The sequence below is a fragment of the Photinus pyralis genome, unplaced genomic scaffold, assembly GCF_008802855.1.
Source record: "Photinus pyralis isolate 1611_PpyrPB1 unplaced genomic scaffold, Ppyr1.3 Ppyr1.4_LG10, whole genome shotgun sequence".
NCBI lineage: Eukaryota > Metazoa > Arthropoda > Insecta > Coleoptera > Lampyridae > Photinus > Photinus pyralis.
Genome location: NW_022170250.1, coordinates 6,784,362 through 6,810,932, shown reverse-complemented (window position 1 = coordinate 6,810,932; position 26,571 = coordinate 6,784,362). Strand labels below are relative to the sequence as shown.

Here is a 26,571-nt window from a genome sequence, read left to right as displayed (position 1 = left end):
TTATTGTTTCAAATTCTAACCAATCAGATGATTTTTTATCTGATTAAACGCTAGTTAGCTAAAACACACTCGTTCTTGGTTTTAAATCAGGGTAATTTTATTTTTAATTCACTCTAATTTGTTGTGTTGTAGTTCCAACCAGGTGGCGTATTACCATTATATTATACAACGCAGAGCGGTCCATTTTCTGCAGAATGCTCTATGCTTTGGCGATGATATATGCCACCAGGCGCATTTGAAATTCTTACTGTCCTTATGTATTAACAAATATGTTTTAAAATTGGGTTTGTACTTGGTGACAAAATTGTACCGGTCACACTTTAAATTCAGGGCAGGATTTATGTTTGGTAATCAAATCGCACTGGTCACACTTTAAATTCTTGGTGGCGTTGTGTGTTAATAAATTTGTTTAAATCTATCATTCGTGGCATAGTCACACTGGACACTTTTTAAATTCGTGGCCGATTCACATTATAGGTCACGTCACGCTCAGATCACGGTGCGGTCAATTATTATAGCGTGCATTAATTTCTTGCAGCCTATTCACATTATCGGTCAGGTCACGGTCGGAACACGATCTTCAATCTATTACCATTGAGAGTAAGAAACTTAGACATAGTTACATTGAAATATAAATTAAAGACTTTCCTTTTACAGAAAGCCTTTTATAGTGTCTATGAATTCGAAATTTGTGATTTAAGTGCTATTTAAATAATATGTTTTCCTTATTTGACTTCTGTAAATGCACAATTCTAAGCATGTTAACAGCAATAAACATTATTATTATGGTCGGTGTATCTTGTGAGAACTCAGGTCTAGCCTGGTTAACTAATCGCACGGATTAAAATCAGTAACGATTAGTGTCTGTGTCTGTGTCTGGTGAAGTTATGTAGGGTTCTAAAAAAAATAAAAGAAATAAATAAATAAAATAAAAATTCACACCCTCACATTGGAAATCTAGAGATAGTATGTATTTCATACTTACCAACATAGCTATTGATGGGCACAATAGCCAACGCTATTATTTTATTATTATTATTCATAAGAAATACACTGGATGACCTTTGCTAAGCCTATCCCACTTACACTGGTGAAGTCTTATTTTCTTAGGAGTTACCGGAGTCACGATCGTGAGCAAGCCTTTGATGTTATATGCTCGAAAAATGACAAGAAAATGTTTTGAGCGACATACACGAAATGTACCCTTTATATAAAGCCTACGAGCAAAAATAAGAGGAGAGAATATAACGGTGGTGGAAAATAGCATAGCATGCGACTGAAATCGTCAAAATGTCACTTCCTTTGCGCTAGTCAGTTATGTCGACTTGACTTATAATAAAACAGAAGAGACGATGTCAGTTTTGTTTTATTACACCACTGCCAATAATGACGCGTTTCTTCTCACTCTTCTCGCACTTTTATAACTTCCTTTTTTGTCAATTTCCGTCAAGCTCCCTTTTAATGCAAGGTTCTCTGCTTTTATTTTTACTCGTAGTACAAAGCCTACGACGATGCACAGATTTTTAAGAGCAACAGCGCGGCCAACCGTGATTAATATCATAACCCTTTTTTACGTCACTTGTCCCAATGGTACTCATCTTTACGCTGGCAGGACCCGAACGAGGGGCCAATTGCTTGTCTTAGGGGTAAGACCCCTCCAAAAAAACTTAATCTATGTGCGTTACGAGTTGCTATTCACCTTTCAATGTTGCTTTTCACAAAAGGTCAGCCTCCTCTTCTAGAGGAATCTTGTTTTGTAACATTCCTTTAACTCAACCAGTTTTTTGTTTTATTGCAACTTGCTTTGTTGTTGCTATCATGTTTTGTGTATATGATTTAACTGCTATTATTCTTTATTATCAACAGTGGCTGACTAAGGGGGGGGGCGGCAGGGGCGGTCCGCCCCGGGCCCCGTCACTAGAGTAGGCCCCCGATGCGTTGCAACTGCAAAGAGAGAAAAAAAAGACCTAGTATTGCTGGCCGGGGTGGCCGGTGGGGAGGCGAGCGGCGGTCGGCGACGGCGTCGGGTCGGTATTCAGCAGAATAAAAGCGCGGAAACATAAATTTTAAGATTTCATCATTTGTTATGTATCAATAAAACCTTATTCACATTCATAGCATTTTTCTATTCGTTTGTTGTGATTCATGGGTTAGAAAAGTAGGGCAGGTGGGGCCCCACTCTGAAAATCGTCCCAGGCCTCATACACCCTTAATCTGCCACTGATTATCAATCGATTAATGCTACAAATCATTTGCTCGTTAACTACATTTTCACTTTGTTCATTCGAGGTTATTGACTGCTAAACTAACCGATCCAAATCTGAATTCAATATACGTTCCCCATTTTGCGTCTTTTTCAACTGCACGTACTCCAGGTCATATAATAGCGTTATTTACAATTTCCCCAAAGAGGCGCGCTGCTTTAGGTGGTTCCATCACGTGTCACTCTTTCATTTCAAATTTAAGCGGAATCTTGGTTTTTGGAGGGAATAACCATTCCAGTGGCAACCAACACCAGAAAACATTTTTAAAATCTTGACAACTGAAATATGGCGTATAACAACGAACTTTTATTAAAATGCAAAATGTCATCAAAAATGTTTTTCCAATTGTTGGAGATCTAACGCGTCTGGACGTTTTCTCAGGCAAATTTAGTGCACAAACAATCTGTTTTCCACGTTGACATTGTCATAAAATAATACATCAAATGCAAATCTTTGACCTTCCCAAGGTTTTTATTAAATGAAATTGGTGCATCTAAATAAATAAATAAATAGAGATCGCCGAAATGTGTTGCGATGTCCGATTCCAAATTTCAAACAAGAAGTACCGTTGGCGTATATAGAGACACCGTTCACACAAGTACCGTTGGCATATACAGGGTGTTACATGATCGCATGTAAAAAAATTGATTGGTAGAGGGGATTAGGACAAGCACTTTTTCCCAATAAACCGAGGGTCCAAGGTGTTTCGTTTGGGAACCACCCCCAAAGAAGGGGTGAAATTTGAATTTCGTCTAATTTATTTCTGAGCAACCATAAGGGTTACAAAGATGCGTGGCACGTCTTTGAAAAGGTTTTCGTGGTTGCCCTATCCGATTTTCAAAAAAAAATTTGAAAATTACTACCACGAAAGGGCGCACCCTTACTTGGGGGTGCGAAAAAAATTCTGATTTCGACGAAATTTGATATCTGGGAGTTTTTGAACATGAAAATGACGAATCTGGAATTCGTTTTTGAAAATTCGAAAAAAAAAGTTCCACTGCCATTCTTGGCCGGACAACAAAAAGGGAGTCAATTTCACGAAATTTGTTGTGTACATACTTGATCAGTTAAGCAGCAAAATTGTCGAACAGTTTCTTAAAATAACTTTTTAGAAATCTGTGAATCTCTTCTACAATAAAATGACCGACAGGAAAACTCTAAACCCGTGTTTTATAATTTATCAGAAAAGCGTTGACATATATGTGTACAGAGTTGGATTGCTAATACTATAAATTCCCCCTCTTAAGTACGTACACTGAACATCCAATTCCAAATGTGACAGCTAAATATGGTAATACGTTACCAATATTTATGGATTAAATGGTGCCGGTTAAACGCACTTTTGTGATTTGTGGCATAATTGCAAAGATCACATTTAAAATCTTTAACAATTTTGTGAGTTAAAAGGTGGGATTTAAGCTGGCGTTTAATATTTGTCGAATAATCACAATTAGCGCATTTAAAATCGTCTTTCGAATGCTCGTGTCGTAACAGATGGAGGTTCAAACTGGACTTATAATGCGTTCTATACTCACAAATGTTACATTTGTAACCTTTTGAAATCTTATGGGTCAAAAGATGTGATTTTAGATTGCATTTAATATTTGTTATATAATCGCAATTGTAACATTTAAAATCTTTTGAAACATTTTTATGCCTTAAGAGGTGGAGGTTCAAGCTGGATTTGTAATTTGTTCTATATTCACAAATGTTACACTTGTAACCTTTTGCGACTCTATGACTCAAAAGATGTGATTTAAGATTGTTTTTAATATTTGTTACGTAATCGCAATTGTAACACTTGAAATCACCTTTTGAAGCTATGTGTCTCAAGAGATGCAAGTTCAAACTGGATTTATAATGTGTTGCATAACCACAAACGTTGCATTTGAATTCTTTAGCAACTTTGTGAGATAAACTGTGGTATTTAAGTAGCCGTTTAGTATTTGTTGTATATTCACAATGATCACATTTTAAATTGCTGTGTGTTAATAGATGTTGTTTAAATGCAGCTTCAATATTAGAAGAAAAACCACAACTGTCACATTTAAAATCTTTGTGTTTTAGAAGGTGACGTTTAAAATTACATTTAATGTTCGTTCTATAGTTACAATTATCACACGTAAAGCGTTTGATAATCGTATGTACTTTGAGATGTTGGTTCAAATATCTTTCATTGTCCGTAGCATAATCACAATGGTCACATTGAAACTCTTCAGAAATTTCATGAGTTAAATGGTGGAATTTAAGTTGGTGGTTGTTATCTGTTGCATAATTGCAAACGTCACATTTAAAATTTTGACTGTCTTCACATGTATGGTGGTATTTAGGCTCATACTTAAATTCTTCTGAACTTCCAGGTTCAGGAGTTGAGCCGAAATCGTGTTGTGGCAGATCTACGCGGTGGAAAAGTCCTCCACCGAGGATAGCCTCTTTCGGTTCGTCTTTTACCGATGCCTCGGTGTTGCTCTCCAAATAGGACTTTATCTCTGGTTCTACTTTTACTTCAAGCTTAACGGGAGCAGAGCCATCAACTTCGAACATTATGAATCCTGCATTATTGAAAAAAATCCTATCGTAAATTCGTAACGAAGGAAGAGCTTACCCTATGGGAGTGTGATATCAATAATTGGTTTAATTAGAAGTAATAATTTGAAATTGCATATCCGAACGGTGTCAAAGTAAATGGACAATTCTTACAAAATTACTACACCCAAATTTCTAACCTCAAAATAGTCACCATTTTTGGATAAATGCAGTGACGTAGTACCCGTTTAGTACTAGCGGGGGCTGCTTATTATAACACTGTGGATTTCATCCTTTATTAGCACCAAAACTTAGTTACTTCTTGTTTTAGTTAGATAAGATTTTAGTGAGTAGTGGAAACTTCGCCTCAAGAATATATAAGGGGGGAAAAAAATCTTTATTTATGTGGTTGTTTTGACGCAAAAAAAACAAGTTCTACCTTCAATTTAACTTTGTAAACTCAAGATCCCGTTATAGAACCGCCTGAGAGGTTCCACGGGGGAAAAGCTGCCTGCACCATCTAAAAAGCCCGGAGGGGGATTACGTTTGGCATGTTCCTGAATGGCGGTCGTGAATGCGTCGCTCCATAAATGTTTGTTGTTAACTTGTTATTTTGTGTTATTTAATGCAGGTAGTAATTTTTGCATTTCTTTATATCGTATTTGTGTTTTGTATGCCGCATTTTATATTTTGTGTGTGTTTGAATCTTTATTTTTGAAATTTACTTGTTTTAACCGCAATGCAGAATGAAATGTGTAATACCGTTATCCTATTGTTTGTAATTGTTTACGTTTTTGATGTAATGTTTGCTTAATTTATGTTTATTGATGTTGATTACTTGGTCTTGTCCGTGAAATAACGTTCATATAAGTTTTATTTTATTTTAATATGTGGAAATTGCTGATTCGTTTGATCTATGTACTGATTTGTTGTTTGTTACTAACAATTTTCAACGTTAATGAAGCAGTCACGGGGGTGGTAAAAACTGTAGTCAAATTTGAGCTACGACATCTAATTCCGTAATTGTTTTCGACATTTAACTGTAGGCTCGAAACCCCGAAACCAGAGGCGGGTTAACTATCTTGCAGGAGCGGGATTACGCTAATCAAAGCTCTTCAGTTTAGAATCTATATGCGATAAATGAGTGGCGATTCAATAATTTTCACATATCTTGTTTTTAGTTAAATTTGCCTACAAGGCCATGTAATTTTCCATCTTCCTTTTACCAAAAGGACTTTATTGCACCAAATATGAGTCACATCCTGTGTATTTCACCCTTTCTTAGAATCTCGGTACCTGCTTTGTTTCCGTGTTCTTGTAGTGTGAAGTTAGCGTAGAACCTGGAGGTTAAGTACACTACAAGTTGAAAGGTCGCGGTGACCTTGGGAAATAGAGGTCAGTCATCCTCAAGCATATTCTACTGCAAGGCCGTGCGATGACAAGCCCATTGTTATGTCACTTTCGACCCCGTTGTTTTTTGTGGAACATAGGTCAAGGTGAAGTTCACCAAGACCGTTCAACACTTGGCAGTTACCTTGAAAAGCAGATCAACGTGAAACACAAAGGCCCGTATGTCCCCCACTAGGGTGCCACATGGTGATTTTAGAAAACGAGTCAAGCCCTTGTTCGCTCAGCCATTAATGACCCCTGAACGTTTCCCTGCCTTCAAGAATGAGACGTACTTTTTTGCATTTTTAACTATTATACTCTTTTGTAACTTTGGTCTTTTATTTATGTATACATTTATACTTTACCCTTGATCTGTTTATACATTTACTTACATGAAAGATGGTTAAAATTTCAATATTTGCCCTTCAAATAATTACCTTGGAAAGTTATACACTTTGAGCTTTACTGAGCGATTATAAAGCCCCCTCTTTCACGCGTATCGAAGAATAGTATGCCATGGATAGCCTATGCTGCGTACTTGTGATCAAAGCAAGCGATAGCAGTATAGTGATATTTTCAATCCACTCCATGTAAAGGTCAATTCGGGTATCGCCAAAGTTATCTAGCTCTCCTCTTGTTCAAAGTTCAAAAGTTGGCCGACATTCAAAGTTCAAAGTCTGCTCGCCGCGCAAAGTCCAAAGGTTGGTCGCCGTTCAAGTGTCCCAATTTTTTTGGGTTTATTTATTTTATTTTATTTATTTATTTTTTATTTTATTTATTTATTTTATTTTTTATTTATTTATTTATTTATTTTTGAGTGGGCGGGGTTTCAGCCAAGGCTGCTCTACCAACCCAACCCACTATACATTTACAAATATCCATGCCCGAACCCGGATTCGAACCAGGGACCCTAGCACCATAGTCCAGCTTCAACTGAACTGCGCCACACAGGCCGGCCGTTATATTTCATTAAGGTAACCCGAGGATAATAACCTGTTATGTAGTGTCATATTTCATTTTCAAGGTTATCAAAGTGCAATGACCTTATTTGTTGCGATGTCATATTCCATTTTTAAGATCAACTCGATGTCCCTAATTTATTGTGGTGTTAGTATAGCGGGATGTTTGGAGTTCAGCGATCACTTTCGAGTGGAAAAACGTAGCAACTTAGGCAGGCAACGTACTTGTGATCAAAGCAAGCGATAGCAGTATAGTGATATTTTCAATCCACTCCATGTAAAGGTCAATTCGGGTATCGCCAAAGTTATCTAGCTCTCCTCTTGACGAGGCAGTTCAAATTCAAAGGGTGTTCACTGTTCAAAGTCCAAAAGTTGGTCGGCGTTCAAAGTCCAAAGGTTGATCGTCATTAAAAGTTTGCTCGCCACTCAAAGTCCAAAGGTTGGTCGCCGTTCAAGTGTCCAGTTTGTAGGGTCATATTTCATTTTTTAAGGTAACCAGAGGTGGTGTCATATTTCATTTTCAAGGTTACCAAAGTTCAATGACCTTAATTGTTGCGATGTCATATTCCTTTTTTAAGATTAACTCGATGTCCCTAATTTATTGTGATGTTAGTATAGCGGGATGTTTGGAGTTCAGCGACCACTTTCGAGTGGAAAACCGTAGCAACTTAGGCAGGCAACGTACTTGATACGTTAACTTAAGACAATAAAAAAACAAAGCAAGTGATAGCCGTAGTGATATTGTCAGTCCACTACACGTACGGCTGCATTCGGATGCCGCCAAAGTTATCTAGCTCTCCTTTTGACGAGGCAGTTAAAATTCAAAGGGTGTTCATTGTTCAAAGTCCAAAAGTTGGTCGCCGTTCAAAGTCCAAAGGTCGGTTGACATTCAAAGTTTGCTCGCCGCTCAAAGTCCAAAGGTTGGTCGCCGTTCAAGTGCCTATTTTGTGGGGTTATATTTCATTTTTTAAGGTACCCAGAGGTTAACGACCTCTGTTTTGTAGTTATTTCATAACAAACACAAATTAAAAATAGAAAAAGTAAGAGCCTGAGTTTTTTTATTAAAATGACTGTAAAAATAACATTATTTAACTGTAATGGACACAATACGTATATCGTCAAATGGCTTATCGGTTTTGGCGTTAGTTCGTACATTTCCAATATTCTGTACAACTTCCATACCTCGGGTAACGCGTCCGAATACGGTATGCTTATTGTCCAGCCACGTTGTCGGAGCGAGAGTGATGAAAAATTGACTTCCGTTAGTATTCGGGCCGGCATTTGCCATACTCACGGTGTAAGGCCGGTCGTGCCTCAAGTGAGGTCGAAACTCGTCCTCGAACTCTCCGCCCCAAATACTTTCGCCGCCGGTTCCGTTCCCCGTAGGATCGCCGGTTTGTATCATGAATCCTTTGATGACGCGATGAAAAATGTGACCGTTGTAATAGCCGTTTCTGCTGTGAACGCAAAAGTTCTCGACCGCCTTGGGAGTATCCTTCGGAAACAATTGCAAGTGAATGTCGCCGAAGATGGTGTGTATGACTGCGGTATCGTACAGCCGTTGAACGGTCGCATTTTCCGTTGCGGCCATCGCCTCTTCCTTCGAGGGCTTTTCGTTGAAGACGTCGCGATCTTTTTGCTCTCCGGTACCCGTCGGATCGTCGGGGCCTCGGCGCGTAAACAAGTAGAAACGCGACTTCTTATAAGCGGTGCATATCACTGTCGGATCGGGTAAAATCGCCTCCAGCGTCGGATTATCCGATCCTTCCATTTCTAAGGTGACCGCCGCTTTCGTCTTCTTCGCCGAGCCCTGGTAGAGCGCTATCTGCAGCAAGCGTAGATTTTCATTTTTGCCGATGATTCGCACGCAACGATTAGTGTGTATGTTAACGAGCTTGATTCCCAACAGGGTTGCGTACAAGATAAAATTGCCGCTATTGTCGTACTGTATGTTGGCGAAATGGCTCGACTCCGACTTCTCCAGGTCCCGTTCCACGGCCATTCGCCGCCCGAACTCCATGTTGGGCAGCTGCTGGTGCGCCTGTTGCAACTCCGTGAAACGCGGTAGCGTTTCGTCCAACACTAAATTCTGCAAGTCGCAATTTCAGCGCCAAGACAAAAATCGTCGGCTACTTACGACTCGTCCGGTTAACGTCGTGAAAATTCGGATACGTCGATCGCTCGCGATCGTGGCGAATTTCATTCCGTCAGGTGAAAACGTTAGATTGTAAAGCGTGACCTTCGATTTGGCAAAGAGGTAGAGGTCGGTTTCTAATTTCGACTCAAACTGTAGATTGGTGGGGAATGCGAAGTCGCTTTTTAAATTTGTCCAGTACTCTTAAAATGCGAGAGAATGAAAATTAAAAATTATCGCAGTCTCCCAGATGAATATTGTTTTTGGGGAACAGGTGAGGCGACTTCTAGTATCAGGAGCTGGTGGGTATTTATCAATGCGTCTTGGTTTTTTAAGTGCCTCTAATCGTCAGTCGCGCCCGGGAGTCTGGGTGAGGACTCAGTATACATCCTTTTTATTAGGAATAAGGTATTACACGAGTTAGCTCGTCACGAGATAAAACCACTAACTCAAGAGATGCTTAACTTTAATATTTTGAATAATTAACATCTGTGATTGGTAGTACAAAAGACACTAACCAATAGAAAATTTAGACATCGCCATTTTGGAGATAAATCACCATTTGTGAGTGCGAATTAAAGAGGGAATCAATCAGAGTTGTAAAATTTAACAGATTGAATCTCTCAGCGAGCGAAAAGAGATCGCACGATTTTCAGTAAAAGGGCATTTTAGATTTTTCTTGAAGTCATAATTATGGTCTAATTTTTGGACTTGGACCAATTGACTATTGATCTCACATGTACCAGGCCCGTAGCCAGGATAAAGTAGCAAAGATAGCAAAAAGTTTCCTAGGTGGGGCTTAAAAAAAACAGTGATAACGAAATTTTCAAGTTATTAAAATCTGCAAATCAGCTTTTTGTGTTCTTTCTTTTTCAAAGGCTAAAAATGGCAAACTGGACCACCTTTTGAGGTTTATTTATCCTCACCAAGATAGAAAAACAAACACTACTTTGTATAGATGGGGCCACCTATCCACCACCTGGCTACGGGCCTGACATGTATCTAAGTGACAACAGTAAATATAGTATAACTACAACAAAACGGAATACGTACCTACCATTCCAATTTTATCCACTGAAATAGAGAAGCCGAAACGATGATTGTACTTCATCAACAAAACCGGTGCCGTATGCAGTCTTTCCAAAACGCGTATCGGCTTATTACCGCCTAGACCGTCATAAACATAAATCTTAGGCGAATCTAAATCGGCCACCGCCAAAGTTTGAATGGCATCACCGGCGCTGTGGATCCACTCGACGATGCTCGGCACGTACTCGAGCTTCATCATATCGATCATATCAAAATTGAGCACGTCGAATATTTTCAAGGACTTATCCGACGACGCCGAGCACAGCAGCGTACCCGGAACGTTGCTCGCGATGTGCGTGATCGAGCCGAGATGACTGCGAAAGTGTTTCACGAATTCCAAACCTTTCTCGACCTTTTTCCAGAATTTAATGTGACCATCGCAGCTGGCCGTGACTACGAAATCGCTGTCGGTGACCACGCAGTGCGTTACAACGTCACGATGCATGAAGCTTCTCTCGTAGGACTCGGCGCAGGGTAAATTTTCTAGGTATAGTTTCTCGTACTGTAAGACCTTACGTTTCTTTTGCTTAGGTCCGCAAAAGTCTTCACGATCTTCTTCCGCATCTGGCGGCTTAGTTTGCGGATCTTCCTCACTCATTTTATTGAAAATTTAAAAAAACAATTTTGAAAATTTATAGGTTATGAACAACGAGAGATCACTAATAATACTTGTATTAAATTCATACAGTGCAAAAATCATACATCACCGCGGCGGCAGCGAGTCAAAGAATAATGGTGTCGAGGCAAAATGTTCAATTTAGAACCGCTTGTATGTATTGTCGCAAACAATTCGGATTTTTATAATAAATAATTTCAAACTCGTTAAAAGACGGCGTTTCAAAATTGTAGGTTTCTAAAAAAGTCAAGGGATCAGTCGTTCGTTTTTAGAAAACGGCCATTTTGGTGCAACTAATTGTAATTCATTAAGACATTGGATTTTTAAAATAACCTTAAAAGTGTTAAACTAGAATGTGTTTGTTTTTCTTTTCATCGAAATACAACTATTGCTACTAATTCCGTCCGTCCGTCGATGGGTTTCGGATCTTAGCACTGAAAGCAAGTAGAAGTTCTGACAGCAAAGCTGTAATCATTAGCATATAACTGACTGTTGCTGATAATACTAATTTTCATTGTACTACCCTATTAAAAAACTATTGTCAGCGAGGTGTAGAGATTCCATTTTTAGTACCTTCAGCGGCCTTTTAAACTTTTTTTGTTAATCAAAATGATTACAACTACCCTAAAAAATTAAAACGGTTTGATACACTTATGGCCGTTTGCACCGACAAATTTAAGTATAGCTTAGCTTAAGCTTAGCTTAAGCGTAGCTTAAAATTCATGGCAACCATTGTCTCAATAATCGTTGCCATGGATTTGAAGCTACGCTTAAGCTAAGCTCCACTTAAATTTGTCGGTGCAAACGGCCATTAGCACTTTTAAGGTGCATTTGAGAAGTTCAACAACGTCAAACATTAATCATTTTGAGGATCCTACAGACGGACGTTCTTGGGTTCTTGTACACGTTTATGTACGTGCACCACCACTGCCTACGAACACATCTATAATTTCGTAGTATTTTGAGCGATGTCCAGGGCAATAGTTGAATTAGCATTAGAGTTTTGTATTAAATTTTACCCGAAATCTGAATAATGTCAATCTGTCAGTGATGGCAGGAGTCATTATAGACATTTGGAAATGTGAAAAATGCGGCCGATTTTGGGTAAAAAGCTTTTCGCGTAATAAAGGTCATGTAACGATATGTTTATTCTTATAAATAAGAAAAATAGCATTGCGCAGTACTGAAGTTGAAAATATGCGATATGTTTGCCTTTACTAGAAGAATGTTTGGTTCAAATTTCAAAGAAATGTCTCCATAATTAAAACAGTTGACACTTCGCAGTTTGCGCATGCGCACATCTAGTTTTTACAATATGTCTGGCTGTATTAGAAGCATCTATGGTTAAAAAAATATCTCCATAGATAAGAAAGATGACATTGTGCAGTTTAATCGTCAAGATTTTTGTTGGTTGAGGTGTCAGTGCGAATGCGCGTACAAAAACGTCCAACTGTATGGCTCTTTCGAGTTTTAGTTAATTATCGTTTCAACAATTATTTGGGAAAACTTAAATTTTCTCGGATTTGTGTATTGTTTTCCCTATGTCTAGTTTTAAATGATAAAAACCTTCTGAAGGACGCCTAATTTTATGCAACCAAAATAACTTCTTAAAACAAATGATGAACTGGCTGTCATATTAATTAATTCGAATATTACTGCTTTGGGTATTTTTGTTTTCGTTCGTGTGCGATGTATTCAACTGAAGAAAAAATTGATATTGAGAATTGTAAGTGATGATTACTTTAAAATTAGTGGTTATTTAAATGCGATTCGCATCGTAAACAACACTCAATTTTAACTGAGGATATGTAACTGAATTGATTAATTTTTGTGGAAGAGCAACCCATAAGAATCTTAAAGGAAATAGCATACTATTTACTGTCGTTTTTATTAAAATCTAGAATGTGGGTGCAAGATGCGTGTTTGTATTATTTTGGTTGCATAAAATTAGGCGTCTTTCAAAAGTAGACATTGGAAATCCCTGTATGCTTCTAAATGAATTACACTGTATATACTACCGCAAAAATCTCACAAAACGAATTGTGCCATTATCGTTCCTCCTCTATTGTACAGAAGTCTAGGCCATTACGTTTCAGCTATGGCATGAGACGATATCAATTACGTGCCGACTTAAAATTTTAGGCAAAACTGTTTAGTGTTTGGAAAGATTGTCTGTAGGTACTGTAGTGTGAATAACACCCCAATTACTTTGTATGGATCCAGACAGCTTTCGTGAAATTTATCGATGGCAGCTGCCATTCGGTATTTCCGATTTTAGTACTTCTTCCCTTTTTGACTCCTGTCTAACATTCGACCAAGTTGATGCCGGTAGTTCTAATGCTTTCTTGCGTAATATATGTAAATAGAACTACCAATATGTATCTTTCCAAATGACTTGTGCGGAAAATTTGAGGCTATTTCGTTCGAAAAATCACTATCGCGACTATCATTTAATAATGTGCATAAATCCCGACGCGCTAATGACGTAACATGAACGAAGAGCAAAAATTGCCTACGTCCCGCGTCCTTGAGCGAATAGTTCAAATCGTCATCACAAGCGAGTAAAGGTAGATTGTATGCTTATCCCAAACAGACGAAACGATAACGTAAATTTGAATCGCACTTGTAAGTAAATGAGACCGGAGATGGGGAAGCACAAAAAAAGTAAATCGGATCGGCGCGATCGTTACGAGAATCCGTTGGACGCGTCGCGCAGCGCCTTGGGCCTGAAGCTTATCCTTAAGGTGGGAAACCAAGGCACACCCGAGCATACGACAGATTGGCCGTATCCCAACACCACGAACATGGGTGACGAGGTAATAATACTTTGTTTGTCTTGTGAAATCATATGCAAATATTGTAGAGGTTTACGTTTGTTTGTTAGGTTAAGTGGGTAAAAAGTCTTATGTATTTAAAGTCCGATGATCGCTCATAGTTTTAAAGGGTTGCAAGCTCTCACATCGCGACTCGTCGAGAATTGTTACGATTTTGAAAAACATATATGTACAGGGTGTCCCAAATTCCAAGGGTGACCATCTCACAGACGGTAACAGATACGAACCCGTTAAATTGAGGCGAAGCCGAACCTAACACTGCCTCGAGAGTCAAGGAATTCCAAGTATTTTGGAGATAATCAGAAAAAACCGAAATTCGGTAACTTTTTGACTTTATTTGAAAAGGTTTTTAAAAACAAATGACACTTTCTCATTGTAACTTGATCTTCCCTACAAGTTGGCATATAATTAGATTTTAAGTAGGTAATTTTTTTGAAAGTGCCTGTCATTTTGAAAAAATACGTGTACAACTTGCATTAGTACGAACCTAAAATTGACAGTAATGCAAAATTAAAAAAGACAAGGTGGCTATGAAACAAAAGCATTAACTTGTCCTGAAATTTGAGTCTCCGTTACTTTGTATTGTGGGATTTGATTGCATTGTAGAAGAGTTCTACCCGAGAAAGTTTGGTGATGGAGTCTGGACTGTTGCCTGAAGAATTTAATTAAAAGAGTTACTTGGTTTTCCTTTGCCTTTTGCTTGATAATTACCAAAATGAGTGTCATTTTCTGGAAATTCAGCGAGTAGCATCAGATTATTGAACAGTAAAAATGCGTTTTTTGAATTTTTCCAAACATTTCTCAATTTTTCCTAAATATCTAATATCCATTTTCAAATTTTTGTGAGCATATTTTTAATTTTTTTGCATTTAGCAAGGCATTTATATACATACGTCCTCCGGGGTGAAAGGGTTAAGTTACTAATTATTCTAAATTTTTATTTCACTTCTTTTAAAATGTTTTCCAATGTCAATTTTGCGGTTTTTTAAATGTTACATTTTTTAAATTTTCAGTTTTTTTACTTTTTAAATAATTTGAATTTTTGACTTATTTTTATTTTTTCTTAATTTCAGAATTTCTAAACACTTTTTCTTTTTCCAAATTCTTAATTTCTTCAAAATTTAATATTTTTGTTAGTATGACATTTCACAATTTTTCCTAAATAATATCCATTTTCAAATTTTCGTGAGCATATTTTTAATTTTTTTGCATTTATCGAGGCATTTATATACATACGTCCTCCGGGGTGAAATGGTTAACTTCCTGATTATTCTAAATTTGTATTTCAATTCTTTTAAAATGTTTTCCAATGTCAATTTCCCGCTTTTTTAAATGTCACATTTTTTTTAAATTCTCAATTTTTTACTTTTAAAATATTTCGAATTTTTGACTTATTTTTATTTTTTCTTAATTTCAGAATTTCTAAACATTTTTTCTTTTTCCGAATTCTTTCTTTCTTCAAAATGTAATATTTTTGCTGGTATGACATTTCTCAATTTTTCCTAAATATCTAATATCCATTTTCAAATTTTCGGGAGCATATTTTTAATTTTTTTGCATTTAATCGAAGCATTTATATACATACGTCCTCCGGGTGAAGTTCCTAATTATTCTAAATTTGTATTTCACTTCTTTTAAAATGTTTTCCAATGTTAATTTGCCGGTTTTTTAAATGTCACATTTTATTAAATTCTCAATTTTTTACTTTTTTTAAATTTTTGACTATTTTTTCTTAATTCGAGAATTTCTAAATTTGTTTTCTTTTTCCGAATTCTTAATTGCTTCAAAGTTTAATTTTTTCCGAATCGTGACATCTTAAACCAAATGTTTTATTTTTCGAATTTTTAATTTTTCAAAATTTTAATTTGAAGTCTATTTAAATTTTCCGAATCTCTCGTTTAGCAGTTTCTTATTTTGTTTTCGATTTTTGAAATTTTTTTTTTAATTTTTTATTTCTCACATTTTTACAACGTTAATTGTTTGATTAGTATATGGCCCTTTGTTTTAACTTCATTCAGGAATTGTTCCAGGACCGAACGGACTTCATTTTTCTGCTTCTGCACAAATAATACTTACAATCCAGTCTAGCCAACGTTTTAACTCGAAAGTGCACATGTTGTTATCGCTTTTTATTTCTAGACATACTTTTGTTCATGTTCGCTATTAAGCGGTGTACGTGTAAATTTCCCAATGTTTAAGAAAACGAAATTTTTGAAAGGGCAAAGGAATCAGTGTTATAACATCCATCGCAAAATTGTTCCTTGCATTCATACACGTCGACTATCATATGCTTTAAGGTGCCCTTTACATGTTGCTTCTGCTGATGACCGAATTTTCGTGATAGAATATCTGATGTCACCAAATTTTCTTTGCCTGACGAAGACCCTATCCCTGTCAATTGGTTAGAATACTCGCACCTCGTTTTCCGAGTTATAAAAACCGAAGAATGTAAATGTAACCACACCGGCGCAGTACGACGCAAGTGACTTGTCACATGTATCGATCGGTACGCGAAACACCAGAGTGTGACATCAACGAAAAAAGAAGTGTTTAAAAAAATTATATAATCCGGCCGGGCCCCTTTGAAATGTAGATATATACGAGGTGCTCTATTAAAATTTGTTTTGCCAGATGGTTTCCATACATATCAGCGGTCTCTATATTGCTGTATGCCCAGTTTTACCGCATAAAGAATACAAAATGCTGAAATATGACGCAGAACTTCAAGGTTAACAAAAAATGAATGAGTCAGTCACCCAACGATTCGTTACTGAAAATGACTTCAAATTGCCACAAAAGCTAGAATTGTAAACAAAATTTAAATGCATTTCTTTTGTCGAACCTTTCAATTTTTTTTATTTTACAAATATACACACGGCTCGCCCAAATTATAAGAGACTCGAAATTTACTGGGTTCATAAACACACGTGACCTTGTTTTGATGAGTGCGAACAAAGAAAAAGTAAAGTGTTCAATAAATAAATAAGATGTGAGAAAGATGCCGTTTTGCAAAAACTAAGCTCTTCCTAAAAATGGGAGAGAAGCAAAGCGTTCAAGCAAAACAATAAAGGTTGCACTTGTAAAATTAAGTCCTCAATTAAATAGAATAGGGGGATTTATTTGATCTGCGTAGGAATGTTGAAAACTCCATTCTTCCATGTGTTATGGTCGCCCAAAGAATTAATGACGGATCGCAAATTTTAGAACTTTTGAGGGTGTAGCTCCCAATTTTGGAGTCAGTATTTTTGTCCTCTCTACACCCCAATTTAAAGCACCTTAACATGATAAGTAGTAGACAAGTTCGGGCGCAATTATTGCCAAAAACCGCATGTATTTCTTATGAGAAATTCTAAGGTATATTCTATTATTCTAAGTTTTTGTATCACTCGGGCGCATGCGCGCTCCGCTCTTTTGCGCAGAACTATCTTGGATCCGTCCTCCATACTGGACACCATTTTAGTCCGCCATCTTGGACGTCATCTTAATCAGCCACCTTGGACAACATCTTGATCAGCCATCTTGGAATCCTTGGAAAAACTCGCTCACGAACAGTGTATGCGATCTGAACGAAACATTCGTGACCAGCGTACCCCTTTAAACCAATAGGTTCCCCGCATCTCTGTCACGAACTCGGCCGGAACGAAACTTTAAGGGCCGAAGAGATGACGGCAACCTTGTCGCAATACGTTCCTCGCCTTATTGCGAAAAATAAAGACACCTTTCCGTATAACGTACGTTTTATCGCTAGACATAAGTATGTTCACGTTCCGTACGAAGCGGTATATGTTTAGCAAAGTATAAATTCTAAAAAATACTTTTTAATTCTAAAGCGGCCACCCGTTACATAATCCGAGAAAACACCCATGTTTTTTTAAACGAATAAAAGGATTGAGCATGTGGAATTGCAATTTTAAGTGCATTCGACAGTCCATTTTGTATTGTAAGGCTACATTTTTCTTTGTAGTACTTAGAAGAGGTCAAAATTCTGTAATGAAATATGGCGTATGGCGTGTTTGATCGTGAATATTCGGAAGCGTTCGGGAACTTTCGAGGAAGAGGGGCGTTTGCTATATAAGCAAACCGAATTGTGTTTCGGTCAGTTCTGACTACAGTACGAAGTGTTATGTTACAAATAATAATTACTGTTACTGAAATAATATATTAATAATAATATTCGATTAGGTGATGCAACAGTCTTTGATGGGCGATTACTTCTCCATACATCGTTCTCACCACAAAAAGAATAAGAAAAAGAAGAAGAAGAAAGATAAGAATAAAGATCGCGAACGTAAACATCGGCACCACCACAAGGACAAGAAACGTAAGCGGGTGGAATCGGGACAGGAAGAAGAGGACGGATCCGAGCACTCAAACACGCTCCATCCGTCCCACGTAATCGCTAACGTGGGCAGTCCTTCGGGTCGCGAGTTACGTCAATGTGTCCTAAGGCAACGCCAAGAACGTACGCCTTTGCAACGAGCGCTCGAGCATCTACTTAAGAAGCTGGAGCAGCGCGACCCGCAGCAGTTCTTCGCGTGGCCCGTCACCGATAACATAGCGCCCGGTTACTCGGCAATTATCACCAGTCCAATGGACTTCTGCACGATGCGCCAAAAGGTCGACGATAACCAATACAACAATCTCCAAGATTTCCTCGCCGACTTCAAGTTGATGTGCACGAACGCGATGCAGTACAACCAATCCGATACGATCTACTACAAGACCAGTAAGAAACTGTTGCACGCAGGCCTGCGATTGGTCCAACCCGACAAAATCGGCTGGCTAATAACGCTCACTCCCGACGTGACGAGTCGCGATTTGGGTTTCGAAATCACGCCGGAGCTGCGTCAGGAGCAGCGGGTGGGCGCGGTCGAGATCGACACGCACGACGAGGCCGAACCGGGCACGTCGACCGAGTACGTCAAGAAACGTCTGCCGACGACGAAGTTCGAGGCGATCCCCGACGATTTACTGCCCGAACAGATACTGGCGCGTGCGCAGCACGCGGCGCGCGAGGCCAAGGCGAAGCTCAGCGCGAAATCGAACACCGCCAACATGGGATTTTTGAGGCAACGCAAGGACGGATCGACGTTTCTCAATATACTCGTCGGCGGAGACGGCGTTATACCCGGCACGAAAAAACGGCCGGTTCTTTTGGGTTCGCTCACCGGTAAATTGGCGGAGGGCACTAGTCAGTTGCAAGTAAGTATCTTGCCGTAAGAGGTCGTTGTCACGTTCTGTTAGGGTTTTAGGGAGGACCGGCGCAATATCGCCAAGCCGGTCAAGCCGTTGTATTACGGCGCGTTCGGTTCTTATGCGCCCAGTTACGATTCGGCGTTCGCCAATTTAACGAAGGAAGAAAGCGATCTGGTGTATCAAACTTACGGATCTGATACTTCTGTACAGTATGCAGAGAGTATTCTCGGTAAGTACCCAACCAAGGTTTGCGATCTTGAGAACTGAGAGCATTAATTAAAATTTAACCTCTACAGCACTGGCAAACATTTTTCTATCAACCTTTACGGTACCCAAAGTCACTATGAAACCTTCACTTTCTTGCCTACTTCAGGTCACTCACTTTACCGGCATCTGTCACTTTTGCGGCCGCAGCTGTCGCATTGCAAAATGTCTATAATGACTCCTGTCATCCCTGACATATTGCGAAGCCCTTCGCTTGTCTAACCAGCCCGCATTTAATTCTAAGCGCGCTCGCTGATCACCAGACTTACTTTAGTTCACGTGTCCTATGAAGCGGTACAAATATAAATTTCCGTGTGTTGAACGAAATTCAAATTCGAAAAAATTGTCAAAACTGCGAGCGATCGTCCGCTACAATGTGCAACTATAGAACGGCCGCTCACTAGCTCGACTTCGCATCGCGATTTTACGAAGTTACGGGCACATTTGAAATATGCCATGTATAGGGAAATTATGTTTGCGCATGAGCAGTGCTTTGACTAGAGAAATTGCAATAAAAATCGGAATAACAATCGCTCAAAAGCAACGGTGTCGCTATAAATCCCTTGGAGGAATTTGGATGAACTAAAACCCGACAGTGGCGCCATAAATCCCCTGGTAAAATCTCGATTAACTAAAAAGCGACGGTGGCGCCATAAATTTCCAGGTGAAATTTGGATGAACTAAAACGCGACGGGAGCACCATAAATTCCCTCGCGAAATCTGGTTGAACTAAAAAGCGACGGTGGCGCCATAAATTCCCTGGTGAAATCTCAATGAATCTCGACGGTGACGCCATAAATCTAATCGTAAAATCTGGATGAACTAAAACGCGACAGTGGCTCTATAAATCCCCTGGTGAAATCTTGATGAACTAAACAGGGACGGTGGCGTCCTAAATTTCCTGGTGAATTCTTGATGAACTAAAACGTGACAGTGGCGCCATAAATCCCCAGGTCAAATTTCGATGAACTAAAAGCGACGGTGGCGCCATAAATCCCCTCGTGAAATCTCAATGAACTAAAACGCGACGGTGACGCCATAAATTTCCTCGTGAAATCTGGTTGAACTAAACAGCGACGGTGGCGCCCTAAATTTCCTGGTGAATTCTTGATGAACTAAAACGTGACAGTGGCGCCATAAATCCCCAGGTCAAATTTCGATGAACTAAAAGCGACGGTGGCGCCATAAATCCCCTCGTGAAATCTCAATGAACTAAAACGCGACGGTGACGCCATAAATTTCCTCGTGAAATCTGGTTGAACTAAACAGCGACGGTGGCGCCCTAAATTTCCTGGTGAATTCTTGATGAACTAAAACGTGACAGTGGCGCCATAAATCCCCAGGTCAAATTTCGATGAACTAAAAGCGACGGTGGCGCCATAAATCCCCTCGTGAAATCTCAATGAACTAAAACGCGACGGTGACGCCATAAATTTCCTCGTGAAATCTGGTTGAACTAAACAGCGACGGTGGCGCCCTAAATTTCCTGGTGAATTCTTGATGAACTAAAACGTGACAGTGGCGCCATAAATCCCCAGGTCAAATTTCGATGAACTAAAAGCGACGGTGGCGCCATAAATCCCCTCGTGAAATCTCAATGAACTAAAACGCGACGGTGACGCCATAAATTTCCTCGTGAAATCTGGTTGAACTAAACAGCGACGGTGGCGCCCTAAATTTCCTGGTGAATTCTTGATGAACTAAAACCGACGGTGGCGCCATAAATCCCACGGTGAAATTTCGATGAACTAATAAAAATCGACGGAGGCCGGCCCGTGTAGCGCAGTGCTTGCCCGTGTAGCGCAGTTCAGTGGAAGCTCGACTGCGGTACAGGGTCCCTGGTTCGAATCCGGGTTCGGGCATGGATATTTGTTGTTGTAAATGTATAGTGGGTTGGGTTGGTAGAGCAGCCTCGGCTGAAACCCCGCCCACTTAAAAATAAAGGCAAAATAAAAAAAAAATCCCCTGGTGATAGTGGCGGCATAAATTTCCTCACGAAATCTGGTTGAACTAAAAAGTGACGGTGGCGCCATACATTTCCTGGTGAATTCTTGATGAACTAAAACGTGACAGTGGCGCCATAAACACCCTCGGTGAAATTTCGATGAACTAATAAAAATCGATCGAGGCACCATGAATCCCCTGGTGAACTCTCGATGAACTAAAACGCGACGGTGACGCCATAAATCTCCTTGTGAAATCTGGATGAACTAAAACGCAACAATGGCGCCCTAAACACCCTCGGTGAAATTTCGATGAACTAAAACCGACGATGGCGCCATAAATCCCCTGGTGAAATCTCGATGAACTAACCAGCGACGGTGGCGTTATAAATACCCTGCTGAAATTTCGTTGAACTAAAAGGTGCTCGTGGCGCCATAAATCCCTTGATGCAATTTCGATTAACTGAAAAGCGATGGTGGCGCCACAAATGCCCCGGTGAAATCTCAATGAACTAAAAAGCGACAGTGGCGCCATAAATCCCTCTGTGAAATCTCGATGACCTAATAAAAATCGATCGAGGCGCCATAAATCCCCTGGTAAAATCATAATGAACTAAATATAAAGTGACGATAGCGTCATAAATCCCCTGCTGCAATCTCGAGTCCTTTTTCCAATCTGAATGTACTTTTTCTTTTTCCTTTTGTTCTATATGATGTTCATTGGAAATAAACATTATTATTATTATTAACTGAAAAGCGACGGTGGCGTCATAAATCTCTTCGTGAAATCTGGATGAACTAAACAGCCACGGTGGCGCCTTAAATTTCCTGGTGAATTCTTGATAAACTAAAACGTGACAGTGGCGCCATAAATCCCCTGGTCAAATCTCGATGATCTAAAAGGACGGTGGTGCCATAAATCCCTCGGTGAAATTTCGATGAACTAATAAAAATCGAACGAAGCGCCATAAATCCCCTGGTGAAATCTCAATGAACTAAACAGCGACGGTGGCGCCCTAAATTTCCTGGTGAATTCTTGATGAACTAAAACGTGACATAAACCTCTCGGTGAAATTTCGATGAACTAATAAAAATTAACAGAGGCGCCATAAATCCCCTGGTGAAATCTCAATGAACTAAACAGCGACGGTGGCGTCCTAAATTTCCTGGTGAATTCTTGATGAACTAAAACGTGACAGTAGCGCCATAAACCCCTCGGTGAAATTTCGATGAACTAATAAAAATCGACCGAGGCGCCATAAATCCCCTGGTGAAATCTCGATGAACTAAACAGCGACGGTGGCGCCCTAAATTTCCTGGTGAATTCTTGATGAACTAAAACGTGACATAAACCTCTCGGTGAAATTTCGATGAACTAATAAAAATTAACAGAGGCGCCATAAATCCCCTGGTGAAATCTCGATGCACTAAAAAGCGACGGTGGCGCCATAAATTTCCGTGTGAATTCTTGATGAACTAAAACGTGACAATGGCGCCATAAATCCCCTTGTCAAATCTCGATGAAATAAAAGCGACGGTGGCACCATAAATTTCCTGGTGAATTTGGATTAACTGAAACGCGACGGGGGCACCATATATTCCTCGCGAAATCTGGTTGAACTAAAAAGAGACGGTGACGCCCTAAATTTCCTGGTGAATTCTTGATAAACTAAAACGTGACAGTGGCGCCATAAATCTTCTGGTCAAATCTCGATGATCTAAAAGGACGGTGTTGCCATAAACCCCTCGGTGAAATTTCGATGAACTAATAAAAATCGACCGAGGCGCCATAAATCCCCTGGTGAAATCTCGATGAACTAAACAGCGACGGTGGCGCCCTAAATTTCCTAGTGAATTCTTGATGAACTAAAACGTGACAGTAGCGCCATAAACCCCTCGGTGAAATTTCGATGAACTAATAAAAATCGACCGAGGCGCCATAAATCCCCTGGTGAAATCTCGATGAACTAAACAGCGACGGTGGCGCCCTAAATTTCCTGGTGAATTCTTGATGAACTAAAACGTGACAGTGGCGCCATAAACACCCTCGGTGAAATTTCGATGAACTAATAAAAATCGACCGAAGCACCATGAATCGCCTGGTGAAATCTCAATGAACTAAAACGCGACGGTGACGCCATAAATCTCCTCGTGAAATCTGGATGAACTAAAACGCAACAAGGTGCCATAAATCCCTCGGTGAAATTTCGATGAACTAATAAAAATCGACAGAGGCACCATACATTTCCTGGTGAATTCTTGATGAACTAAAACGTGACATAAACCTCTCGGTGAAATTTCGATGAACTAATAAAAATCGACGGAGGCGCCATAAATCCCCTGGTGATTCGATTAACTAAACAGCGACGGTGGCGTTATAAATATCGTGCTGAAACTTTGATGAACTAAAAGGTGTCTGTGGCGCCATAAGTCCTCTGGTAAAATCATAAATAAAATAAAAATATAAAGTGACGATAGCGTCATAAATCCCCTGACGCAATCTCGATTAACTGAAAAGCGACGGTGCCGCCATAAATCCACCGGTGAAATTTCGATGAACTAAAACGCGACAGTGCCCATTTTGCCCATTTATTAATCGGGTTGTCCTTGTATGTAAAACGTTGCGACGACCTGGAAGGGTTTGTTCACCAAATGCAAACAGCCCTGCAAATCAGGTTTCTCAGCAGTTTTGTCTGGCTCCGCGATTTTCTGAAATTGGTAGAGGTGTTTTTTTACACATGAAACGCGCTTTTCGAAAAAATAAAGTCGCCAAGAATTTCTCAGTTACGCTCGAAGTCAAGCTCAGAATACCGGTGTTTTCGTTGGGTTGGCTATTTGCATTTTGCCCGCTGGAAAAACCGAAAACGGAACCTAGTCAAGTCGTTCTCTGTTGTTGTACGTAGACATCACACCATACCAGTCTGCGTTTTATTCGAAATGCGCACCTTTACCGCTCTGATCTCCAGACATACTTTCGTTCACGTTTACCATGAAGCGGTGTACGTGTAAATTTCCCTATGTTGAACGAAATCCAAATTCGAATAAAATAATTTTTAATACTGCAAAGTGGTCGCCCGTTACAATACGTAGAAGGTGCGGCGAGGTTTGATTGGTAGACGGTTTTCCGGATAATAAGAATTGGTGTTCTGATCTCTACGGGATTGGAACGAATTTCATAACATTCCTCTTTTTACGATTTTAAATGAACCTATTCCTTAAAATATGGATGGCTAAATTAACATGTACCGGATCATTCACTATATTTTGACCCCCCCCCCCCCTTTAAACACATTTTCTATCATGCAGGGTTGTTTTGCAAAAAATACAAAACTGGAAAATTCTAAATGAGACACTGGATTTAAAAAAAATTCAAAAGCCTTTTTTTAAAAAACGGTTAATGATAATATAGATTTATCTTCAATAGATTCACTTAGAGTCAATAAAATAGAGATCGCTTTTGGGATACCCTGTATACATAACACTACCAAATTTGAAAAATTGTGCTTAGATTAAACAACTTTTGTATTAAACTTGCGAAACCTGATAGAAAATGAGGAGAGGAGGTCAAAATGTAGTGAACAACCCCATGATTTTTGTGAATCACCCTGTAGATTGCTTGAAAATGTTTATATACATAAATTATCCGTTTTTTAGATTTCGCGAAAGACTGTGATTATACGCTGCAAATGGTGGACAGTTTGCTGGATCTGCTGACAGGCGGCGATCATTCAAAAACGAAGAAAATTTTGGAAGAGAAAAAAATGATGCGCGAAGAAGAGGACGCGATCAAGACGGTTTTGGAGACGAAACCTGCCGCGTCCTCTACCGTGCCGGTCGATATCGACGATTTGCGTAGCCTGAGTCAGCACGGAATAAACGTGGACTTCCTCGACGGCATGGAGGAGGACATTCGCACGTTCGAGGATTGGCAGCACCTGCAGCAGCGGCTCGACGCCAACTCGCAACTGCTGGAGTGCCTACAGCGGAAGCAAAACTCGCGATTGTCGATGCCGTTACCGCAACATCTGAACAATGTTCCGCCGCCGTCCGAAGAAGAAGTGCAACTCGCCGAGAGTGTCACCGATAACTTGGCCGATATGGCGAAACGTATAAATCCGGGCGACATTGCGCCGGTTCAAGGCATTCATAAGGCGCTGGGTGTTAGTTTGCCATCGGATATGGAAGTGGGAGGGCCGGATGTACCTGATTTAGAAAGTGAACTGAGGCAGTTTTTGGAAAGTGAACCGTCTCTCGCCCAATCACCTTTAAGGGATGATAAGACTATCGAGGAGATACTTATGGAGTAAAAGATTTTATTTAATCGTGCTATTTCTGTTATGTACGTAACGCCTAACTAAAGAACAGTGTTTTGTTTAGCATTTACATCAGCAAATGTAATTATTTTTAAAATTTTAAAATATATGATAAATATAGTCTTAACTTAAAAAAGCCTGGAAGCCGATCTCTGTAATTGCAGACTTCTTCAGAACCGAGCAGTGGATGCCGTCCGCGACTATTCCCCCCAAAACTAAACCAGATCCCGCCATAGAGGAAATACAATAAGAGTTACAAACAAATAGGATAAACTGGTATTGCAAATTTTTGCTCAGGAGATGCCGTCCTCTGCTTTTTAAAGGGGTGTAACTAACCCTAAAAAATAGAAAATCGTACGTTCCTTAGCGTGCCGATATGCGGTCCCCTCGTTCTGAGATGGCGCTATAGTTAGTCGAGGAGCGCTTAGTTACGAAATGCGTTCTCGTAAATCTAGTTTAGAAAAACGTGCGTAGTTCCTTCACTCTCACACTTTAGACTCTTTAGAGTTTCATTACAATTTTTCTCTACGTTTTAAGACATCAATACAATTTCAACCGAAATACAGTTCAACAAACGCCCAACGTACTTATTTGGTTTCAGCAATGGCGCAATTTACGACATTTACTGTAATGGTCAACACTCAACTGCAAGTGTACAAGCTAATCTACTATGAAATATGACACTTTCTATACAATGTGTAAAAGATAATTCGCTTAATTCGAAGAAATATGACAAAACAAAAGGTGTAAAAATTAGGAAAGAGAGGTTTTAAATTTGATAGCTAGAAATTGAAATTATAAAGGCTCTCCGGTGTGAGTTGTTTCTTCAACACGGAAGACAACTTGGATCTTATTCTTACCAGACCACATACAGTGAGTTTTTTTTTAATGTGAACATAGGAGTTTGCATGCAATGTAATTTCCCTATGTTCGATTTTAAAAAAAACATCAATCTATGAGATGTGCGCGGTTCACATTCCCAAAACGCGCAATTTGTGTGACTATGAACAGCAACTCATAGTCTTTATGATGAAGAGCACTCGG

General features: G+C 39.5%; 3 protein-coding genes across 3 annotated transcripts; 1 reads left to right on the top strand and 2 right to left on the bottom strand.

The window, feature by feature from the left end:
• Positions 1–3,432: 3,432 nt before the first annotated feature.
• On the bottom strand, positions 3,433–5,012 carry LOC116161720 (gastrula zinc finger protein XlCGF46.1-like). The gene is made up of 2 exons (XM_031475175.1): positions 4,870–5,012; positions 3,433–4,816 (listed from the first exon to the last, which is right to left on the bottom strand). Exon 2 carries the CDS (start codon positions 4,806–4,808, stop codon positions 3,564–3,566), a length of 1,245 nt encoding a protein of 414 aa, XP_031331035.1. The 5' UTR covers positions 4,809–4,816; positions 4,870–5,012; the 3' UTR covers positions 3,433–3,563.
• Positions 5,013–8,188: 3,176 nt separating this feature from the next.
• LOC116162002 (peptidylprolyl isomerase domain and WD repeat-containing protein 1) lies at positions 8,189–11,016 on the bottom strand. Its single transcript, XM_031475509.1, has 3 exons — positions 10,326–11,016; positions 9,276–9,475; positions 8,189–9,227 (listed from the first exon to the last, which is right to left on the bottom strand). The coding sequence occupies exons 1-3, from the start codon at positions 10,957–10,959 to the stop codon at positions 8,223–8,225; spliced, it is 1,839 nt and encodes a 612-aa protein (XP_031331369.1). The 5' UTR covers positions 10,960–11,016; the 3' UTR covers positions 8,189–8,222.
• Positions 11,017–13,315: 2,299 nt separating this feature from the next.
• On the top strand, positions 13,316–25,654 carry LOC116161245 (bromodomain-containing protein 7). The gene is made up of 4 exons (XM_031474529.1): positions 13,316–13,793; positions 17,994–19,013; positions 19,056–19,236; positions 24,869–25,654. Exons 1-4 carry the CDS (start codon positions 13,611–13,613, stop codon positions 25,519–25,521), a joined length of 2,037 nt encoding a protein of 678 aa, XP_031330389.1. The 5' UTR covers positions 13,316–13,610; the 3' UTR covers positions 25,522–25,654.
• The last annotated feature ends 917 nt before the right edge of the window (positions 25,655–26,571 follow it).

Coding starts and splice junctions, on each gene's coding strand:
- LOC116161245 (XM_031474529.1), top strand. CDS start 13,611: ATGAGACCGGAGATGGGGAAGCACAAAAAAAGTAAATCGGATCGGCGC. Junction 13,794..17,993: donor CCACGAACATGGGTGACGAG/GTAATAATACTT, acceptor ATATTCGATTAG/GTGATGCAACAGTCTTTGAT. Junction 19,237..24,868: donor GTATGCAGAGAGTATTCTCG/GTAAGTACCCAA, acceptor TCCGTTTTTTAG/ATTTCGCGAAAGACTGTGAT.
- LOC116162002 (XM_031475509.1), bottom strand. CDS start 10,959: ATGAGTGAGGAAGATCCGCAAACTAAGCCGCCAGATGCGGAAGAAGAT. Junction 9,476..10,325: donor GGATAAAATTGGAATGGTAG/GTACGTATTCCG, acceptor TCGCATTTTAAG/AGTACTGGACAAATTTAAAA. Junction 9,228..9,275: donor CGACGTTAACCGGACGAGTC/GTAAGTAGCCGA, acceptor TGCGACTTGCAG/AATTTAGTGTTGGACGAAAC.
- LOC116161720 (XM_031475175.1), bottom strand. CDS start 4,808: ATGTTCGAAGTTGATGGCTCTGCTCCCGTTAAGCTTGAAGTAAAAGTA.